This window comes from Apodemus sylvaticus, chromosome 8, assembly GCF_947179515.1.
Source record: "Apodemus sylvaticus chromosome 8, mApoSyl1.1, whole genome shotgun sequence".
Classification (NCBI taxonomy): Eukaryota; Metazoa; Chordata; class Mammalia; order Rodentia; family Muridae; genus Apodemus; species Apodemus sylvaticus.
In genome coordinates this window covers 30,078,324-30,100,655 of record NC_067479.1, presented here as the reverse complement: position 1 = coordinate 30,100,655, position 22,332 = coordinate 30,078,324, and the positions used below count along the sequence as shown (strand labels likewise).

The 22,332-nt window shown below is 35.8% G+C and overlaps 1 protein-coding gene across 2 annotated transcripts in view; it reads right to left on the bottom strand.

Annotated features, from left to right (window-relative positions):
- Positions 1–407: 407 nt before the first annotated feature.
- Positions 408–22,332, bottom strand: part of Klhl1 (kelch like family member 1) — a 441,438-nt gene continuing 419,513 nt past the window's right edge. For both annotated transcript variants that reach the window (XM_052190812.1, XM_052190813.1), the window contains 3 exons: positions 21,481–21,693; positions 7,589–7,760; positions 408–467 (listed from right to left, as the gene is read on the bottom strand). In XM_052190812.1, coding sequence (XP_052046772.1) covers positions 408–467; positions 7,589–7,760; positions 21,481–21,693 — 445 coding nt within the window. The remainder of the gene's footprint in view (positions 468–7,588; positions 7,761–21,480; positions 21,694–22,332) is intronic.

Below are 22,332 nucleotides of genomic sequence, written 5' to 3'. Positions count from 1 at the left end.
TAAAATTGTATAACTTCTAGTCTTAGCCGCCTCTTGGATATCCTCATGGAATATAAGAACAACCAAGTGGTCAGTTATTAAGTATCTATCTATATCACAGATATGTGTCCCTTTTGATAAACCAGCCTTTGGTAACTCTAGGTATCGTATGCTACATTGAAAACATTATCAATAACCATTCCTGAACTAATTAACTATTGGCCAGATGTTGTGTCTGATGTTCTCTCTCTCTTTTTTTTTTCAATAATTCTGTTTGATCTTTTACTGCTTTTGGCACCTGCAGGTAAATCTATAAAAAGCCTGTTCCTGAGAAATTCTCATCTCAGGAAGTTCCTTCTCATTCTTATCACAAGATATAAAACAGTCACAGTAGCAAAGAAAATCCCTCCTAACATTATATAAATCAGTCAAGGCTGCTTGATGACAACCACACAGGCACCTGCTCTCCCAATATTCAGTGAAGCCATCTGTTGAAAAAGATGAAACAGGAGACAAAGGTTACTGTCATTGAACTGTATATGAGTTATAGTGAATTTTAAAATCGTATACATGAAAATCATGAATAAATGTGCTTACATTATCCCATTACAATGACAGAGAGTACAATGCAATAAAATTACTGAAAATTCTACTGGAAAAAAAGCAATTACTTTTATATTAAGATGATAAGATGAGCAATCACTCAAAATTTTTGAACAAAGGAAGTAGGTAGGGTTTGAGTGAAATGAATTTAAAATAGAAAAGTTTCCATCAACTTTTTCTTTGTGGGCATGTTTGTTGTGTTTCATTATAATAGTTATAATAGTGCAATCACTGTGATGTTATTTTCCCAGATATTGAATTAAATTTCACCATATGGAATTAAAAGAATTATTTATTGATCCGAGGCACAGACAACTCACAAAAAGTATTTTTGTGAATAGTTCATAATTACATAACTGCTACCCTGTTTATTAATGTGAGCATGGAGAGTTTATATATGAAATTAGATATAAAAATTGTTATACACACATTAAAATAATTCAAAATAATTCTAATCACATTTATTTTGCTGTAATCTATAGATTTACAAGTGGGTTATGTTTTGTATTTGGTTTTCTTAGAATTATTAGATATATTGGATATATTAGTACATCATTTAAAATTAGAAATTAAAAAAATGCTAAAGATAAAATAGTCAAGAATGAAACATCTTATAATATTTTCATTAAATTATTTACTGAGAAACAATATTTTAAAGCTTCTAAATATGGAAACTAAACCCTTTGTCTGCTAATTATTTTAAATGTATTTATTACTTCTCATCAACCCCCACAGATTTTAAAACATTAAAAGTCAAATAATTTCTTTTATCCCTTCACTTAATAAATTATCTGCAAAAGCCAATATTTTTAGTGTAGTATTGATAAAATTTAATGTAGTATTGCTTTTCTTAAAGGATAATTGCCTTAAAATGTGAAAAGGAAGATGATATACATCAATAATCTACTTTGCTCCTGAAGAACACTTAATAAACTATATAACATCTTATATCACACTATGTATGGTCGCCTTTATAGTAACTGTAAGACAAATAAGTGACTTGAGCCTCAAAGATAACTGAAATCCCCACATGAGAAAGGGCAAGTGAAAGCACTGACTTTCTTTCATCATGTGAATATTTTCAAGTGTCATTTAATGTCATTGTCATAGAAGATTTGAACTTTCAGGAGGTCCTATTTGTCAATTCTTGATCTTAGAGCATAAGCTATTAGTGTTCTGCTCAGGAACTTTCCCCCTGTGCCCATGTCCTCAAGGATCTTCCCCAGTCTCTTTTCTATTAGTATCAATGTGTCTGGCTTTATATGGAGGTTCTTGATCCACTTGGACTTGATCTTAGTACAAGGAGATAAGTATGAATCAGTTTACATTCTTCTGCATGCTGACCTCCAATTGAACCAGCACCATGTGTTGAAGAGGCTTTTTTCCACTGGATGTTTTCAGCTCCTTTGTCAAAGATCAAGTGAACATACGTGTGGGGGTTCATTTCTGGGTCTTCAATCCTATTCAGTTGATCCAACTGCCTATCATTGTACAAACACCATGAAATTTTTATCACTATAACTCTGTAGTACAGCTTGAGGTCCAGCATACTGATTACCCCAGAAGTTCTTTTACTGTTAAAAATAGTTTTAACTATCCTAGGTTTTTTGTTATTCCAGATGAATTTGAGAATTGCTCTTTCTAACTCTATGAAGAATTGAGTTGGGATTTTGATGGGGATTGCATTGAATCTGTAGATTGCTTTTGGCAAGATGACCATTTTTACTATATTAATCCTGCCAATCCATGAGCATGAAAGATCTCTCGATCTTCTGAGGTCTTCTTCTATTTCCTTCTTCAGAGACTTGAAGTTCTTGCCATATAGATCTTCTACTTGTTTGGTTAGAGTCACCCCAAGATACTTTATATTGTTTGTGGCTATTGTGAAGGTTCCTCCAGTGCTAGTGGGATTGCAAGCTGGTACAACCACTATGGAAATCACTCTGGTGATTCCTCAGAAACCTGGGCATGACACTTCCGGAGTACCCTGCTATATCACTCCTGGCCATATACCCAGAGGATTCCCCAGCATGTAATAAGGATACATGCTCTACTATGTTCATAGCAGCCCTATTCATAATAGCCAGAAACTGGAAAGAACCCGGATGTCTCTCAACAAAGGAATGGATAAAAAAAAAAATGTGGTATATCTACACAATGGAGTACTATTCAGCCATTAGAAACAATGAATTCATGAAATTCTTAGGCAAATGGATGGAGCTGGAGAACATCCTAAGTGAGGTAACCCAGACTCAAAATAACACTCATGGTTTGCACTCACTGATATGCGTACCTTAGCCTAGAAACTTGGAATACTGAAGACACAAACCACATATTAAATGATATCCAAGAAGAAGGGAGGAGAGACCCCTGATTCTGGAAAGGCTCAGTGAAGCAATGAAGGGGAATACCAGGACAGGGAATGGGAAGGGGTGGATTGGGGAACAGGGGGAGGGAAGAAGGCTTATGGGACTTTCGTGGAGGGAGAATCAAGGAAAGGGGAAATCTTTTGAAATGTAAATAAAGAATATATCAAATAAATAAAAAGAAACATGCAGAGACCTAAAGCCAAACATTAGATGGAGCTGGAAAAAGTCTTGTGGAAGAGTTGGTGAATTATTAAGGTATCCTAAGGAGATAGGAACTACACAAGAAAACCACCAGAGACAACTAACCTGGACCCCTGGGGTCTTCCAGAGACTGAACCACCAACAAAAGTGCTAGATGGGCTCTACCTAGGCTCCCTGTTTACATGTGGCACATATGTAGCTGGGTCTTTAAGTGGGCCCTACACAATTGTAGAAGAGCTTGTTCCTGACTGTTGCCTACCTGTGGATCCTGTTCCCCTAACTGGGCTATCTTGTCAGCCATCAGAAAGATGGGAAGTCCCTAATACTGAAGTGTCTTGATTAGCAAGGGTAGGTTGATATCCAGGCAAGTGGAAGGATTCCCCTTTTCAGAGACGAAGAAAAAGTGTGGATGAAGGAAAGGGACTGTGTAAGGGAATGGAACTAAGAGAGGGTCTACTATTGTGACATTAAATAAATACATTGATGAAAGAAAAAATAAAGACTCTATCCAGTTCTTCAAGAAACGTAGAGGATCACTGAACCTTCAGGATAATCACAAAGGTACTTAAATATCTCAAATCAGTGTACTTCCTTCATTCTTACTGTTACACCTATGTGTTACGAATTTATCCTCCATTATAATGTTTTGCTTCTCTCAAAACTTGCATTCTCTTAATCATTTTAAGCCCTACTAATGCAATAATTTAAATACAATTCTTATTCATTGTTATTGATTAAAACCCTTCATTATGGGTTCTCTTAAAGACAGGGATCTTTAGCATGAATTCTGGTCATAGGCAATATTTTTCTACCCAGACCTAATGTTTTAAATTTTATTTCTTGTTTAGTGAAATTTGTCACGAGACATTTCTATGGCTCTATGCTAATTTTTAAACGTATGCTAATTTTTAAAAGCCAAATAATTCCCAGATATTTATTTGTTTAACTTACTGCTTCTATTTTAGGCCACATTTAACATTTCATTTAGAGCAGGAAGTGTTTTCTCCCTACTTCATGAAGTATGTATCACAGTGATTACAATTTCCTTTACCAAACATTTTATCATTCTTCTTTAAACATTGTATGATTATGACACAAAAATCATTAAACACATAAAATAAATTATTTTTATATTTAAATCAATTTATCTAATATATTTAAAAATAGTTCCCTGTGTTCTCCCCTCAAAATTTACAAATTTTAGCATGTTGATCTAAAAATTTTGACTATAGAATCACTTAGTACTGCCAAGTAAGAGAGTAGATGTGGTTCCAGCCTTTCTTGTTATGCTTTAACAAATTTATTTATATAAATTAGTTACAAATAAATTTAATTCAGGCAAAAGAGAATAATGATAGTCTTTGATTAGTTTATGTGACAAACATTTACATATCTCCAACAGCATAAACATTGCCTCTGAATTTCTGAAGATTGCAAATGTACACAGCACAGTGGTAGGGTGAGATTCACCTGGAAGTACAAAAGTCAATGCAACTTTACGTAGATAGGAAAAATATGAATTTATTTTTGTTTCCTAAACTTTTTTCTTACCAGTGTAAGGATTAAACTCCAAGTTAAATGACAGAGTATGATTCATTAATACATATATGTGCATATTGAGTATAACTTTGTCATAAAATAAGTGCATGATTATTAGAACTTTTAGTATTATAATTCTATCTAACCTACAATGTTTTTTAAAAGTATATATATTCTTGGATATTTCCAGACCCATTTCTTTTTTATTCTAATGATTAGCCCTTTGTGGGGACAAGCCCAAAGATTTGTGTACATCAGTGTGTAAATGGAATAATGACTACCAGCCTTATTTGAAGTAGAAATTGCTGTTCCCATCATGTGATGTTTTGCTGAAGCAGATCTGTGAGAACTCATGTGATACTTGCATAAAATATATGTAGAACCCATCAGACAGTGAAGAGGCAATTGCATAGGTAGCAATGCAATGTATTGTTTTGTCTCTGGCTTCATTGATCTTCACTTCAGTGACATAGGCAGAGAACTTCTTTGGCTTTCTGGCTGGTTCTGGTTGCTCCAGCTAACTCCTTCATTTTAGTCAGAGGCCTGGCTGTTTCTGCAGATTTATGCTGCCCAGATGATTCATGTTTCATAATATTCATTGAACTACACGGTTTGTTTCTTGATACTACTGAACTGGACTGCTGGTATCCTAATAATGGAGATTGGAATTGCCCCAAAGAACTACGTTAAAATAGGTCTGCATCCTCTTGCCCCATTTACCATCTTTTCTCCCCTACTTTGAACATTGGACGAGAAAGAGGGTTTGAAGTATGTGAGAACTCTTGTTAAAATAGGCTTTGAAAAATCTCAGTGTGCACTTACTGAACGAAGTTATTTTGGAATAATGAATATCCTCAAAAGGTAATTATATGTAAACATACATATGTATGTATATATATATATATATATATATATATATACACGTATGTGTATATATATGTATAGTGTTTATGTAGCTAGGAGGTCTGTCTTGGTAGTCCCTTAGTAACCTTAAAAATCTAAGAGATGAAAAGATATGAAAGTAAAGTGTTTAATTTCGAACTAATTTATTTTAAAAATTATACCAGATTTGAAAGTAAATATTTAAATACAGTACTTTTTAACATTTATGTTTAATATACTAAAGCAAAATGGTAATAAAACTGGTCTTCTGTTTTTGAAGTACTATATGATCCAGGGAATAATTTTTATTAAGATGATGGAAAACAGCTGGCTTTTAACTTTATTACTATACACATTATTTTGGTTTCAATTTTAATGGAATCATGTGCACAGGGATACTTTATGATAATTATTTAATCAAGATATCACATTATATCATTTATGTATCTCTCAATTCCATTTATTTAAGGTTGATTTGTATTAATACTATGTCTATAATTCACAGCATTGAAGTGGGATTTTTTCCTTACAAATAAAGAGTACTTAATTTTCATAACATCTCTTGTGGAAACTCTAGGGATTTAGTAATATGAAATATCCCACTATATCCTGCAGCATTTTCATGAAATAATGTTTTAAAAATTCATTCCTGTTTTTCTTTATACCTGTGCCCTTTGGGTAAAAAATTCTCTTGCAATTGAAGTAAACAGTGAAAAGTCAAAGAACTTAGATCTAATAGTGATCCTTTCTCCCAGTATTTTACCTTTCTTTTCATAATTCAGGCAAATTAGAGTTTTGCTTTTATAGACAGAATTATCCACAATGCAGATATTGGGCTTGACAATTGCATTTAGATATTAATCCATATGAATGAGGCTATTGACACAGAGTCATCTTTAAAGATGGATTATCTACAATGGCATACATGGAAGTATTATTAACATAAATTTATTGATATTCCTCAGTCAAAACTTTCTACATTTTATGACCCAAATCAGAGTCTTAAGCTTACTAAGGCATATAAATTGCATCTACCTTATATTTCAACAATATGAAGATTTTGAATTTTACTGTGCTCAAATTTGAAAACATTATTTATTAAAAGACTATCTTACTGTTAGCTTTCTAAGTAAGGCAAGAGGTAGAAAGGGAAAAGCCAAATATACAACAATGGAATAAAAGGAACACACCTAAGCATGTTTCTGCTTCCTCTATTGTAAATAAAGACATACAATTACCAGGTCCAAGATGTTTTCTACTGGCAATCGCTTTTCATGTCATTATTTTGTTTTCTTTGTGACCCCTACATTTTGGAGCTTTTCATGTTGAATGAGAGCTATTGCATTCTCTTCTGATTCTAATTACAGTGGGTACTAAAAAGATAATTTTTCGCCCAAGATGAGCCTACCATTATCTTCATCTTGTAGAATGGAGCTCTCGTTCTAATGAACAACATCAGATCTGGGTCCCCTTTTCACTTGTTTTTACAACCAACTGAGGATACCTATTATTCATTCCTTGCTTAGATGTGAAAGTATTACTTAGTGCTGCTTACAGCTTTACAAAATGGACAGTCTCAACTTAGGACAGTAATGCATAGGCAGAAATGTCTGGCATCAGGGACACATTCTACAACCTCCGTGTTTGCTACCAGAAAACTTAAATACTCTGTTAGGTATTTGTGTACAAATATTCTTTCAGTTTTAGCTATAGGACATGCACATCTATTGGTGATCCTTGGAGTGACTAATTACAAGGTGTCCTTGATATATTAATATATTTTAGTAACATCAGTTTATTTTTTGCATTTCACATAAGAACATGATATACAAATTATTTATTTTTTTCTAATGCTCCTTCTCTCTATGACCTATGACTTATGACTAAAATCCTTCACTTTGGTGTAGAGTGGGTTCAACAATATAGATAAAAATCGCCATAAACAATCTTTCACATGATGTAACTTAAATAAACTCTGTTTTATGTTTAATAACCTATTTCCATATCAATCTTACCTGAGTCCACTCATTAGTTTGTGGATCATAGGACTCCATGGTGTTGAGGTATGTCTGCCCATCATAGCCACCAACTGCATACAGCCTGTCACCAAGGAGACAGACACCAACAGCATCTCTAGGCATACTCAGAGGAGCTACCATGGTCCATGTGTCTGTTTTTGGATCATATCTAAAATTCAAGGACAATGAAATGCAAATTCTAATTATATTCAACTTTATAAATGAATAATAATTTTGAACAGTAATATACAAAATTTAAAATTTATACGTTGTGCTGTCAAGCTCAATAGTTTTGAGTTTTAGGACAGATGTTCTAAAACTAACATCAATGATACTAATCATTCTGAAATCTAAGGTACATAAAAAAACATACCTGGACTCTTAGATTGATAAAGATTCATTTGATGAAAAAGAATGTCATGACATAATTTTCTAGATGAATACATACAACAGTCACTATTTCCCACAGAAATTGCAGGTTTTGAACTAGATAAAACTGGAGTCTTATTGTAATGCAAGTGAATGAATAGCTTGAAAGCTGGGAGGGCCTGGATATGAACACTCAGTAGACGAAACCTTCTTTGAAATGGTAATAGAAATCTACTCTAAACTTCCCAGAAAAGGAATAAATATTTTGTTCCAGAATTCTGTAGGTAAGTATCAGCATTGGCACATACCCATTACTGAACATTTGGGAAGAGGGGGCAGTACGATCAGGAGTCAAAGGACAGCTTCATCTAAGACTGGGAAGCATACGAAATATTGTTCTGAAAAGAAAATCAAAACTTGTGGAACTATTCTACAATGAATAGAACTGTTGTTATTATAATAATGCTAAAATGTGGCCATGATGTCTATAATGGTAGATGAAGAATTTGGGGCTAGATAAGCCCAGTTATTTAAATAATGGAGACTACAAATACTCCATTTTCAAAAACATCTCATTACCATATGCTACATATGTAAATTTAAGATGTCTTCCTGTCTGTATATAATATTTAGGATGGTATTCACTAGAATGCATGTTATTTCAATTAAAATCAATCATTAAATCACTTCTTTGTATTTAATATGGATTTTCTAATTGAGATTTCAAGCTAATAGATAGTAAAAATGAAAAGAAAATAATATAAATTATGACTAAAGAAAAATGCTTTTCTTTTATAAAAAGAAATATGTGTTCCTTGTTTCAGGACTTATTTGGCCACTAGAAAATGCAATCAAGAGACTCTTGAAATAAGTCAAGGAACAAACTTTTCATCAGAATATTAAAATAAGGTTGTCAATAATATGTGGGGTTTATTTATAAAGAATATTCATTTTGTACAAAATGTTACATGCTTTGGGTTGCTAAAGTTTGAGCTTTTTCTTTCATCAATTACTGACTCCATGCTTGACAAATTTTAATCATTTTCCTGGGCTGCTAAACCCATAGAAATTTGACTGACAGGCTAAAATTAGTTAATGCAAAGCATCACAAACACTGACAAGCACAAAGACCCACAATATAAGTACAAATATGCACTTCATTCCATCACAGTCTAGCATTCTAAAACATCCAATAATGAGGAATGAACTATATGAAGGAGGTACAAAGAGTACTCCACACGCCCACACACAGATAGTACATGCCACAATGTAGAGTATTCATTTATGTAATTGGATAGATATTTAAAATGAATGACTTTAAAAAATAGAGATAGGTAATGAAAGTTCATAAGGTAAAAGTAAGTAAGATTTTTATAACTGTCTTGCAGCTCAGAATCCTATCCAGAAAATTCTTTATAGTGACTTCAAATATGTTTGCTATGAATTCTTCTAACCATTTCAGTTTCTTGGGTATTTTCTAAAGCTTTTAGATCCAATTTGAATTATTTATTTACACTGTGGGAAATACACGTTTCTTAAAGCATCGTCAGGTGAATATACAGTTTTACCAACACCATTAAGAGAATAAGCTATGTTTTTCCAAAGTATAATTTCATGCCTTTGTCAAAAATTAGTTGTCCATAGGTGTATTGGTTTATTTATAAGTCCTGTATTATATACCACTGGTCAACATGTCTACTGCTTATGACAATTTTAGTCTATTTATGACTGTTACTCAATAGCATAAATTTAGACCAAGTATTGTGAAATCTCTAGCTATGTTCTATTTTATGAGCACTTTTACTACCATAAGAAATGAAAATACAGATATTAAAATGTTTCTACACAGCAAAAGAAACATTCTTCAGACAAAAGTGACAGGAGACAATGGGAAAATATTTGCTCACTATAGCTTAGAGAATTTTGTGATACCAAGAATATATAAAGAACTTTAAATATAAGTAAGCAACAAATAAAAGAGCCAAAAAGTGAATAAATGGCAGGAGAGAGGGTGTAGTTGCAGGATCATCCTTATACAGACAAAGGGGAAGGGGAGGGGGGTGGTAGAATGGGGGGTTGGGTGGTGGTGTTTCATTTGAGATAAAAACAAATGGAATGATTAATTAAAAAGTGAATAATGGGTTAATGAAATGGATAGGTATAAGAAGAAATCTGAAGAATCAATGATATCTCATCAAAATTCTAGTACAGTTCTTCACTTTGATATCCTATATAAGTCCAGTCAGATTTCTGTGATCAAGAAGACAAATAATGACAAGGAAGGGCATAGAAGTTGACCTTTTCTATCACTTCTAGTAGTGCAACTACCAAAGAAACTGTCTTCTAAAACACTATTCTCTGTGTTTGATATGACTGTTTGGGTAGAAAATGACATGTATATTTGCTATTTCTCAAATGCTAATTATATTTAATTTAATACATTGTAATTAAAATAAAAGTGTACTAAACCATTAGTTTCTCTCAACTTGGTTTCATGCACTCTTCATCCCAGTTACACTGGAAGTGACCACACACTCAGAAATATGCAGACCTGTAAGAAGTTCTGTCATATTCAAGATTATATAAGGATTTCTCTTTGTTCAGAACTGTTCAGAGTTTTATCTTTGCCTGGAAGCATGAGAAGTTATTCTCAAAGTGGATTATCTTTTTCTTTTTCAAAAATGGTTTCAGAAGTACGAAAATTATTGTAACTATTTACTATAGATTATATAACAGTATTGTTACTGTTTTTAAAAAAGCTGAATTTATGTATTTTAAAACTGTGCTTGCCACTATATTAAAACAATCAACAAGAAAAGAGGAGTAAGGTGTAGCAAAGATTTGTTTTTGCCTTTGGTCTGTCTACCTGTCCTGTTACCTTGGTCTTCCTAGTTGGGGTATGAGCTCTATAGCAGAGTCTCTATTGAACTTTTCAGCCCCCAGGCAAGAGAAGCAGTCATACATAGTAGATAAAATTGGCTGTAAAATGTAAGCCTGCTAAAGGTATGAACAGGCAAACAATATGAGTTCGTTTCCCTTTGAAAATTCACACTGCACTTTTGAGGCAGCATTAAATCACTGAGCTTCATTGTCATACCCATCCTTTAAGGATACAGTCTGCAGTATTTGGCAAAACCAGAACGGGGAAGTGGGAAGGGGTGGGTGGGAAGTCAGGGGGAGAGAAGAGGGCTTACGGGACATCCGCGGAGTGGGGGGCTAGAAAAGGGGAAATCATTTGAAATGTAAATAAAAAATGTATCGAATAAAAAAAAGATAACTTTAAAAAAAAGATATTTAAAGGAAATTTGTTTTAAATGTAAAGCTAATATCATCTAGAAATCAGATGGTCTGTTGACTCACATTTCAAAACAATATTTAGAGGATAAATTTAAATATACAACTAGTTTGTACCCTATATGTATAATAGCCATGAAACAAAATGAAAAAATAAAACAAAGTAAGAAAAAGCAGCAAAGATCATTGCTGTTCTCTCTCCATAGAAACCTGCTGGCCACATCAGGAATCAATAGATGACCTTCATTTTCCTTCCTGTCCTTCAATTTCCATCCCTTTGTCTTATCCTCAGCCCTGTAGCAGAGGGCAGTCAGGAATCTGTGTTCTCTCCCACCCTTCATTCTATGTGGACTCCACAGATTCTAGTAGGAGGCCTAGATTAATCCCTTCTGTACTGGCTAGTTTTGTGTGTCAACTTGACACAGGCTGGAATTATCACAGAGAAAGGAGTTTCAGTTGGGGAAGTGCCTCCATGATATCTAGCTGTGGGGCATTTTCTCAATTAGTGATCCAGTGGGGAGGGCCCCTTGTGGGTGGTGCCATCCCTGGGCTGGTGTTCTTGGGTTCTATAAGAGAGCAGGCTGAGTAAGCCAGGGGAAGCAAGCCAGTAAGAAACATCCCTGCATGGCCTCTGCATCAGCTCCTGCTTCCTGACCTGCTTGAGTTCCAGTCCTGACTTCTTTTTGTGATGAACTGCAACGTGTAAGTGTAAGCTCAATAAACCCCTTCCTCCCGAACTTGCTTCTTGGTCATGATGTTTGTACAGTAATAGAAACCCTGACTAAGACAAATTAGTACCAGAAGTGGGGTATTCCTGTGACAACCTGACCATGTTTTGGGGAGGACTGTGGAAGGACTTTGGAACTTTGAGCTAGAAAAGCCATTAGAATATTAAGAGTTTGGTAGAAAGTTCTGTGGGAGCTTGGGGGACATTGTTGAGAATGGTACAAAGGATGGAAGCCTGGCTTACGAAATTTCAGAGGGAAGATTAAAGACTCTTACAGTGGCCATGTTTTGGTTGTGAAAATCCTGTGGTTTTGGTTAGCTGGGGCTGAAGAATCAGCTGTGAGTAACAAGGTACCAAAACCACTAAAGCAAACCTTTGTGTTACTGGGACAATTGATGCTGGTTAGTTGGAGCCAAGAAATTACTGGTGATTAAGAAGAGACCAGCAACACTGAGATGAAATCTTCTTGGAAGTGTTTTCTGAGAGCACAGAGAGTGTGTTCCAGAGATAGCCACAGTTGTATTTTGTGCTGTGCCTGGAGTTGGTACTGTGTAAGAGTCACCCAGATGGTACTGGTTTTGAAGGCATGAAGGGGTCGTGAAGAGCAGCTGAGGCTCTTGGCACAGTGAGAGGCCATGGTGAGGTGCAGCCTCAGTTGCAATTGATGGCTCAGGACTTGAAGGGGTCATGCATAGGAGCAGAGACTTGTCCCCATGAAGAGAGCCTATGAGAGGCTATTGGTGAAGCCTAATTACAGTGGAAGATAGCAGCGTTTTGGAGATGCCAGTGCCATGAGATGACCACCAAGAACAGCAGCAGCAGTGGAGTACAGACAGCTGAAGCCTAGAAGACAAGCTGTGTGCTACAAAGGGTAGAGCTGGAGAAGTGACCCTTGCCCTTGGAGGAGCCTGGAAGATTGAGTTGGATCCCAGACATTGAACCATTGGAATTTGAGTTTTGCTTTTGGTTGTGACTGTGCCCTGATATGTTTCCCTCTTGAAGGAAGAAAGTATTTTAGTGGAGCTCACAGTTAACAGACTTTGAATTTTTAAAAGACTTTGAATTTTAAAGATATTGGACATTTTAAGGTGAATGAACTTTTAATATGTAAAGACTGTGGGATTTTTAAAGTAATTTAGATCTTGGGGATGAATAAGAAAGTAAGGGTTGAGGCTTAATAGTGATGTGTTTGTGTGTCAAGTTGACAAGGGGTCAATTGCACTGGCTAGTTTTGTGTGTCAACTAGACACAGGCTGGAGTTATCACAGAGAAAGGAGTTCCAGTTGGGGAAGTGCCTCCATGATATTCAGCTGTGGGGCATTTTCTCAATTAGTGATCCGGTGGGGAGGGCCCCTTGTGGGTAGTGCCATCCCTGGGCTGGTGCTCTTGGGTTCTATAAGAGAGCAATCTGAGCAAGCCAGGGGGAGCAAGCCAGTAAGAAACATCCCTCCATGGCCTCTGCATCAGCTCCTGCTTCCTGAACTGCTTGAGTTCCGTTCCAGTCCTGACTATTTTTGTGATGAACTGCAATGTGGAAGTGTAAGCTCATTAAACCCTTTCCTCCCCAACTTGCTTCTTGGTCATAATGTTTGTGCAGGAATAGAAACCCTGACTAAGACACCTTCTGTGGACTTGTTCAGCCTCTACTTCTCCAGACTATGCTCATTCCCAACCATCAGCTCTCAATATCAAGAAACAGATTCTGGCTGGGACTCAAAGCATCCACACCTCAAGGGACTCAAAAGCATCCCTTATAAGTCAGCTTACAGAAACCCCATACTCATAAGGTCCAGATATGTCAACACAACCCACGGGATGAAAAGCAAACCCAACAAAGAAAGGACCAGATGTCAACACCTAGAAGGTCAATCATTGCAGAGCCAGATATCTAGATACTAGTGAGGCATAACAATCAATAACAACAAGGAAAATATATCTCCACTAGAGTCCTGGAACAATATTATTCTAGGCTCTGAGAAATTTAATGGAGCCAAATCATAAGGCTAGGCATTCAATGTAGTGATTATTAAACTGCTTAAGAACTTACTCTAAAATTGAATAAATTCATAAATGAAATCAATGAAAATTCGAACAGTGGAGAGGAATGAAAAAAATAGTTCAAGTGTTAAAGTGGAAATGAAATCATTGTGAAGCTTTAAAGTAAAGTGAAAATTGAAATGAAAAGTAGGAAGTAGCTCATGAACCCCAGAGGCAACTTTAACCAACAAAATACAGGAGATGGTTCAGAGACTGTCATTCACTGAAAGGAAGATAAAAGATATGGATATGCCAGGCAAAGAAAATGGTACATCTTCCAAACTTTTAGCAAAAAAATCCAGTAAAACAGGGAGTTATTGAAAATAATTATCTATGAATAATATGAAGAGAGATAGTACAAGAAACCTTGGTCAAAGTCACAGAAAATATTTTTTAAAATGATCGAAAATTTTGTAATCTAAAGAAAGTACAAGAATCATACAGAACACAAAGTAGACTAAATCAAAAAATAAATTCCTTATGACACATAATAATCAAAACACTGAGCATACAAACCAAAGAATATTCTGTTGATACCAAGAAACACACTTTACTTAACCTCATTGATGAGTAAAAAGATAGGAAAAGATATTTCAAGCAAATGTACCTAAGAAAGAAGATGATGTTGCCATTTTAATACCTGACAATGGACTTTGAATCTAAACTAATCAGAAAAAATAGAGGACACTACATACTCATAAAAGAAAACCCAACCAATGAGACATTGCAATTTGCAACATCTATGCACTTGCGAGAAAGGCAACCAAATTCATAGAAGGAATCCACTGCAATTTAAATCACATATTGACTCTAACACACTGAAAATGAGAAACCTCAAAACCGCACTCCCACCTAAAAAACAGGTGGTCCATATGTCAACGAAACATAAATGATAACAGACATGATAAACCTAATATTCACAACCACTCAATCCAAACACAAAAGAATATGAATTGCTTGCAGCAATTAATGGAGTTTTCTTCAAAATTGAACAGGTACTTAGATACATGTCTCAAAGAATCCAAGAAACTTGAAAAGAAGTCAAAGTGTCTTCATTTGCACATGATATTATAGTATATATAAGTAAATCTAAAAATTCTGTTGGGATTTTCCTGAACTGATAAACATTTTCTGTAGAGTACTTGGACATAAAATTAAGCTACAAAAATCACATAGCCTATATATAATGAAAAATGGACTGAACAAGAAATTCGGGAAAACAACACAGTAGTCTCAAGTTGTGTGTGTGTGTGTGTGTGTGTGTGTGTGTGTGTGCAAATGACCTGGGAGATCCTATGTAGGCTACCTCCGTTTCTTTGAGTTCATATGATCTTTTCTTGTGTTTATTTAGAAGGCTTTGTCTGCATGATTTTCTCCATCCCCTTAAGCTCTTATGCTCTTTCTGCCTCCACTTCTGTAGGGTTCTCTGAGCTCTGAGGGGAGGTCTGATGGAGATATTCCATTTAAGCATGAGTGTTCCAAGTCCTCATTGTCTGCCTAATGACTGGCTGTGGATCACTGCATTCATTCCAATCAGCTGCAGGACAGAGCTTCTCAGGTGATGGTTGAAGAAGGCATTGATCCTTGAGTGTAGAAGCATTTCATCCTCATTTGATTATAATGTTTTAGTGTAAGTTTCATCATTTTTAGATCTTATATATAACCACAAAAAGCAAACAATCCAATCAAGAAATGGGATATAGAACTAAACAGAAAATTCACAACAGAGGAATATCAAATGTCTGAGAAGTACTTCAAGAAATGTTCAAAGCCTTTAGTCATCAGGGAAATGCAAATCAAAATGACTCTGATATTCTTTTATCTTACACCAATCAGAATAGCTAATATAAAAAACTATTGTGATAGCACATGTTGTCTAGAATGTGGAGAAAGAGGAACACTCCTTCATTGCCGGTGGGAATGCAAATTGTTACAATCACTCAGAAAATCAATCTGGGGTTCCTCAGAAAATTGGAAGTAAATGTACATGTAGACCTGGCTATACCACTCTTGGGCATATATCCAAAAGATCTCCCACCATGTTACAGGGGCACATTTTCCACTATGTTTATAGTGGTCTTATTTATGACAGAAGCTGGAAATAACCCAGATGTCCCACAATGGAAGAATGGATACTATGGAAAATGTGGTCCATTTATACAATGGAATGCTACTCAGCTAATAAAAATGAAAATATCCTCAGTTTTTTCAGGCAAATGGATGGAACTAGAAAATACCATCCTGAGTGAGATAACTCAGACCCAAAAGACACACATGGTATGCACTCACTAATAAATGACTATTAGTGAAAAATTCAGAATAACTAAGATAAACTCCACAGAATTCAAGAATGTTAACAAGCTGAAAGGCCCATGCAAGGATGAATCAATCCCACTTGAGTGAGGAGAAAGCAAGTATGGGGGCCAGGACCTGGGAGGCAGAGGGGACAGGGAGGGGGAAAGGAGAACATGATCAGGTATTGCGGGCAGCAGGGAGAAGGGAACAAGAGGGAAAGCCTGAAAGTCATCAGAAAGAATAGAAGCAGGCAACCATGGGAGGCAAAATGTGCGCAGATTCTCTAGAAAGTTCCAGAGACCTGGGAGGTGAGTGACTCTCAATAATCAAAGGGAAAGACCTTAGATGGGATGCCCTGCAGTAGAGAGAGGTAATTTCTACAGTCCACCTCCCGTAGAAAGCCTGGGCATCAAGTGGAGGAATGGGGCTTACATCCCAAAGTCAAAAACCGACTCAGGATTCTCCCTGTCTAAAAGAACTGCAGGGACACAAATAGAGAAGAGACTGAGGAAAAGGAGGTCCAGGGACTGGTCCAAATTAGGATCCAGCTCAAGGGGAGGCTTGAACACCTGACACTATTCCTGATGCTATCATATAGACAGAAGCCTAGCATACCTACCCTCTGAGAAGCCCAACAAACAGCACAGTGAGATGAAGATATTTACACCCAACCAATGAACACAAGGTAGGATCCCTGCAGTGGAATTTGGGAGAAGCAGAAAGAGGCTGAGCAGGAGGGTGACCCTATAGGAAAACCAGCACTTCCAACTAAGTTGGAACCCTGGGATCACTCAGACGCTGCACCAGGCAGCATACTCCAACTGATAACGCCCCCCCCACACACACACACAAACACATATGCACACATGAACAACAAAGGACTGCCTAGTCTGTCCCCAGTGAGAGAAGGTGCACCTAAACCTTGATGGACTTGAGTCCCTAGGGAGTGGGAAGGTCTGGTAGGGTAGGGGTGGAGGGTGAGCTGTGGGAGTGGGAAAGTCCTCTTGGAGGAAGTATGGGTTGAGGAACAGTCAGAAAGTGTATTAGGAGGAGAATAAAAACTGGACTATTAAAAATGTTTAAAGAATTAAAAAAATCACTTAAGCCAATTTTTTCTTATAAAACAAACTTTCATCTATTGCACACTCTGTTCTTAATTCATTCTTCCCATTCCATGTCTTTGTGTCTGCTCTGATGTGCTTAACTCCATAGTTGCATAATTCATGTGATATACATATGATATCATCTTGAAATAAGTGATATACATATATAAAGCATAGTATTATACTACTGAGTATAAAAGCACTATTTACATTATGTGGAGAAAATAGTTTCTCAGAGGCATCATTATACATCTTGATTTCTTGGTCACCTACATAAAAAATTAATGAGGTCAGATTATGCTTTATAATGTGCAAAAGTACTTTGACTCTAATAGGCAGTGTGAATTTAACCAAGAATCATGATAATATTTTGTATTCTGCATTAATTAAGCTATGCAGACACATTGAATGTCTATAACTTAAAATAGCAGAGTATTTAAATCTAATTTTGCATTGTAAATGTGTTCTGAGACTGAATTATTTACACATGTGTGAATAAATAACATTTAAATATATTATAGAGGAAATTCAGATAGAATTCTTTTAGAAAATGTTATTTCATTAGCAGCATTTTCCTAACATTTGCAAGGTAAAAGTAGCAGCCTCATCATAGAACAATTCCTCCAATTTTCTAAGTATTTACTAGATGAAAATAGATGTCCTGGGAGATCCTTAATAATTTCAAAAAATTTTGTTTCAACGTTTAAAAAAATAACCTCATTGAATTTCTGAACATTTCAGTGAAACGTACACTGTCCTATTTCCAAGTATAAGTATGATTTAGAAAGTATATATTTTCTTAATATTGAAAGAAATTTTGTCATATCTCCAATGATGTGCATAGAGCCTCTTTCTTCCCTAAGATACTGTGCTCTAATTCACTGTGGCTATTCAGCCAATTTGTCACTGAAATGTGAAAAGTACAGAGTTATTTTGCCAACAGATAGGTATTGAAAATGAGTGAACAATCTCTTACTATTCTTTGTCCTACATGTTTCAGCTTAGCAGGCCAGTCATAGCACCAGAGTATCAACAGTATGGTCATTTACTATATGTACATATAATATCATGGTTATTATCACTGAATTTTAGGAGTTAAAATATAATCATTTATCCCAACTAATAAACCATTATTTCAATATTCCTTATGTTCATTCCTGTGGAGATGAAGGTTCATGGGTATGAAATAAGGAAGTTCACAAGCCTTGCTAAATATTTACCAACATTTGTTCCATAAAATCCAATAGTTCTATGTAATCTAATGCACGAACAAGCAATATGTGACAGTGTTATTAGACTAAACCTGAAGTCAAGGTACTGACTTACTTTAATCTTGGGTTATCTGCTACAGATTTTTCCAGACTTAAAAGACCAGTTACATTTCCTGTATATACAAGAGTTATAGAAATTATATATTCAGTGTTACTTTTTTTATTAGTTTCTCTATTTACATTTATTTTTTATTATTTTAATTTTATTAGATTTATTATTTATTTACATTTAAAATAATTCCCCTTTTGTGGTGCCCCCCCAAAGTCCCATAAGCCATCTCCCTCCCCCACTTCCCCCAATTAACCCCCTTCTGCTTCCCTGTCCTAGTATTCCCCTACACTGTTGCATTGAGTCTTTCCAGTACCAGGGGCCTCTCCTCCTTTTGATGTCCAACAAGGCCATCCTCTATAGCCATGGGTAACACCATGTATACTATCTGGTTGATGTTTTTGTCCCTGGGAGCTCTGGGAGTACTGGGCAGCTCATATCTTTGTTCCTCCTATGGTGCTGCAAATACCTTCAGTTCCTTGGGTCCTTTTTCTAGCTCCCCCATTGGGGACCCTGTGCTCAGTTCAATGACTGGCTGAGAGTGTCCCCCTTCTGTATTTGTCCTGCACCAGCAGAGCCTCCCAGGTGACAGCTATATCTGGCATCAGTCAGCAAGTACTTGTGAGCATCAGTAATAGTGTCTGGGTTTTTTAACTATATATGGATATATCACTAGGTGGGGCAGTCTCTGGATGGTCTTTCCCTCAGTCTCTGCTCCATATTTTGTCTCTGTATCTCCTTCTGTGGATATTTTGTTCCCCCTTCTAAGAAGGAAGAGTATCCATACTTTCTTCTTCCTTCTTCTTGGGCATCATTTGATATGTAAATTGTATCTTGGGTATTCCAAGCTTCTGGGCTAATATCCACATATCAGTGAGGGTATACCATGTGTGCTCTTTTGTAATTGGGTTACCTCACTTAGGATATTTTCTACTCCCAGCCATTTGCCTAAGAATTTCATGAATTCATTGATTTTAATCTCTGAGTAGTATTCCATTGTGTAAATACACCACATTTTCTGTATCAATTCTTCTGTTGAGGGATATCTGGATTCTTTTCACCTTCTGGCTATTATAAATAAGGCTGATATGTACATAGTGGAGCATGTGTCCTTATTACATGCTGGACAATCCTCTGGTTATGTGCCCAGGAGTGGTATAACAGGGTCCTCTGGTAGTATCATGCCCAGTTTTCTGAGGAACTGCCAGACTGATTTCCAGATAGACCACTTAAATGGTCCCATAACCTCTAAAGAAATAGAAGTGCCCATTGAAAGTTTCCCAACCAAAAATAAATAAATAAATAAATAAATAAATAAATAGCACAGGACCAGCTGGTTTTAGTGCAGAATTCTATCAGATATTCAAAGAAGACTTAAAACCAATACTCTTGAAACTATTCCACAAAATAGAAACAGAAGGAGCACTACCCAATTCATTCTATGAATCTACAATTACGCTGATAACAAAACCACACAAAGATCCAACAAAGAAAGAGAATTTCAGACCAATTTCCCTTATGAATATCGATGCAAAATACTCAATAAAATTCTTGCCACCCGAATCCAAGAACACATCAAAACAATCATTCACCACAATCAAATAGGCTTCATCCCAGAGATGCAGGGATGATTCAATATACAGAAATCCATCAATGTAATCTACTACATAAACAAACTCAAAGAAAAAAAAACACATGGTCATTTCATTAGATGCTGAAAAGGTATTTGGCAAAATTCAGCATCCTTTTATGTTAAAAATCTTTGAAATAACATGAATTCAAGGCCCATACCTAAGCATAGTAAAAGCAATATACAGCAAACCAGTAGCCAGCATCAAACTAAATGGAGAGAAACTTGAAGCAATCCCACTAAAATCAGGGACTAGACAAGGCTGCCTTCTCTCTCCATATTTATTCAATATAGTACTTGACGTTCTATCTAGAGCAATTAGACAACAAAAGGAGTTCAAATGTATACAAATTGGAAAGGAAGAAATCAAATTCTCATTGTTTGCACATGATAAGATAGTATACTTAAGAGACCTAAAAAATTCCACCAGAGAAATCCTACAGTTGATAAACAACTTAAGCAAAGTGGCCAAATATAAAACATTTACATTTCAAATGTTATCCCCTTTCCAGGTTTCTCCTTAGAACCCACCCTATCCCATCCCCCCTCCTCTCTGTGCTCATCAACCCACCCACTCCAGCTTCCCTGTCCTGGTATTCCCCTGCACTGGGGCATTGAGCCTTCTCAGGGTCAAGGACCTCTGCATCCTTTGATGTCCAACAAGGCCATCAGTGTTGCTTGTAAATGTCACAAAACAAAGAAACTCATGACCCACCTTTGAGAATCTGAAGCAGTATAACAATTAATACAAAAAGAAATGGATTAAGGCGCAATTTACTGTCTATCAAATGGCAAATCTTTGTATCAGAGGTCATTTGGAAAGACCACAATAGAAATGTGCATTTTATTTAAATATCATATGGGAAAAAAAAGTGTTGTTAATTATTTAACCTAATAGAAAAGAAGAGCCTCGACAGACAAGCAAAATGGAAAAAATGTTCATACACCAGAGAATGAAATGAAGAAGAATGGAGAAAGACTAAGGGGAAAATTGCAGGGAGGGTGACTGCAAGTTAAATGGGTAGAAAATGGATCAATTATGAAAATAGTTCCCAGGAGTTATATTTCATTTTTCTGAAGCATAAGGTGCATTCTTAGTGGCCTAAGGGCTTACCTTTCCACATAGTCCAAGAGCCTGGAACAGTGGTTTGAGGCAGGAGCATCATGGCCACCCACGGCATACAGGAAACCATCACAGGTGGCCACTCCAACACCCCCTCTCCTCTTACACATCGGTGCACACATGCTCCACTTATTTGTATGAGGATCATAGTATTCCATTGAACTCAAACAAGAACTTCCATCTCGACCCCCGACTGAGTACAACCTGAAACCACAATTAGAAAAATATTTAGTATTACCATTTGAGTTGGAACATGTAAATATTGTATTTAAAAACAAATTTTAAATTGTGAGCCACAAATAGAAACATATTACTTCAAATGTAGATCTTAATGAAGATAACCATACAGAAGAAATTCTTGTTAGTGTAACATACAGTATTCTATGTAAAATTATATAAAATAAGGTTTTAATCTTGGACTCTTTGAACTATCGTTAGATTGTTCATAAACTAAAATGAGTATAGAGAAATGACATCTTTCTTGGCATAAATACCTAGAAATATATATAAAAGATATTTTAAAATGTATACTATATCAAAAGAAAGATGATTATAGTCAGATGCCTGTGATTATTTTATTTGGAATCAGTAATCAGACATAGATACTGCATTGCACTGTCAGAGCTCAGAAGACTAAACAATAGGATACTCTGATTCAAGTTGTCATAACAACCATCTTTCTTAGTGTATATGCTGAAGTTTAAGAAAACCTCTCAGGAAATTCTTGATAGTGGTTTGAATGAGTAATTCTAAAATTTACACTAATTTTTCTGCAATTGTTTAGTTGACAGGACTATAATAGGAACCTTCAAAAATAAGTTCTGTGTCACAACTTACAATAAA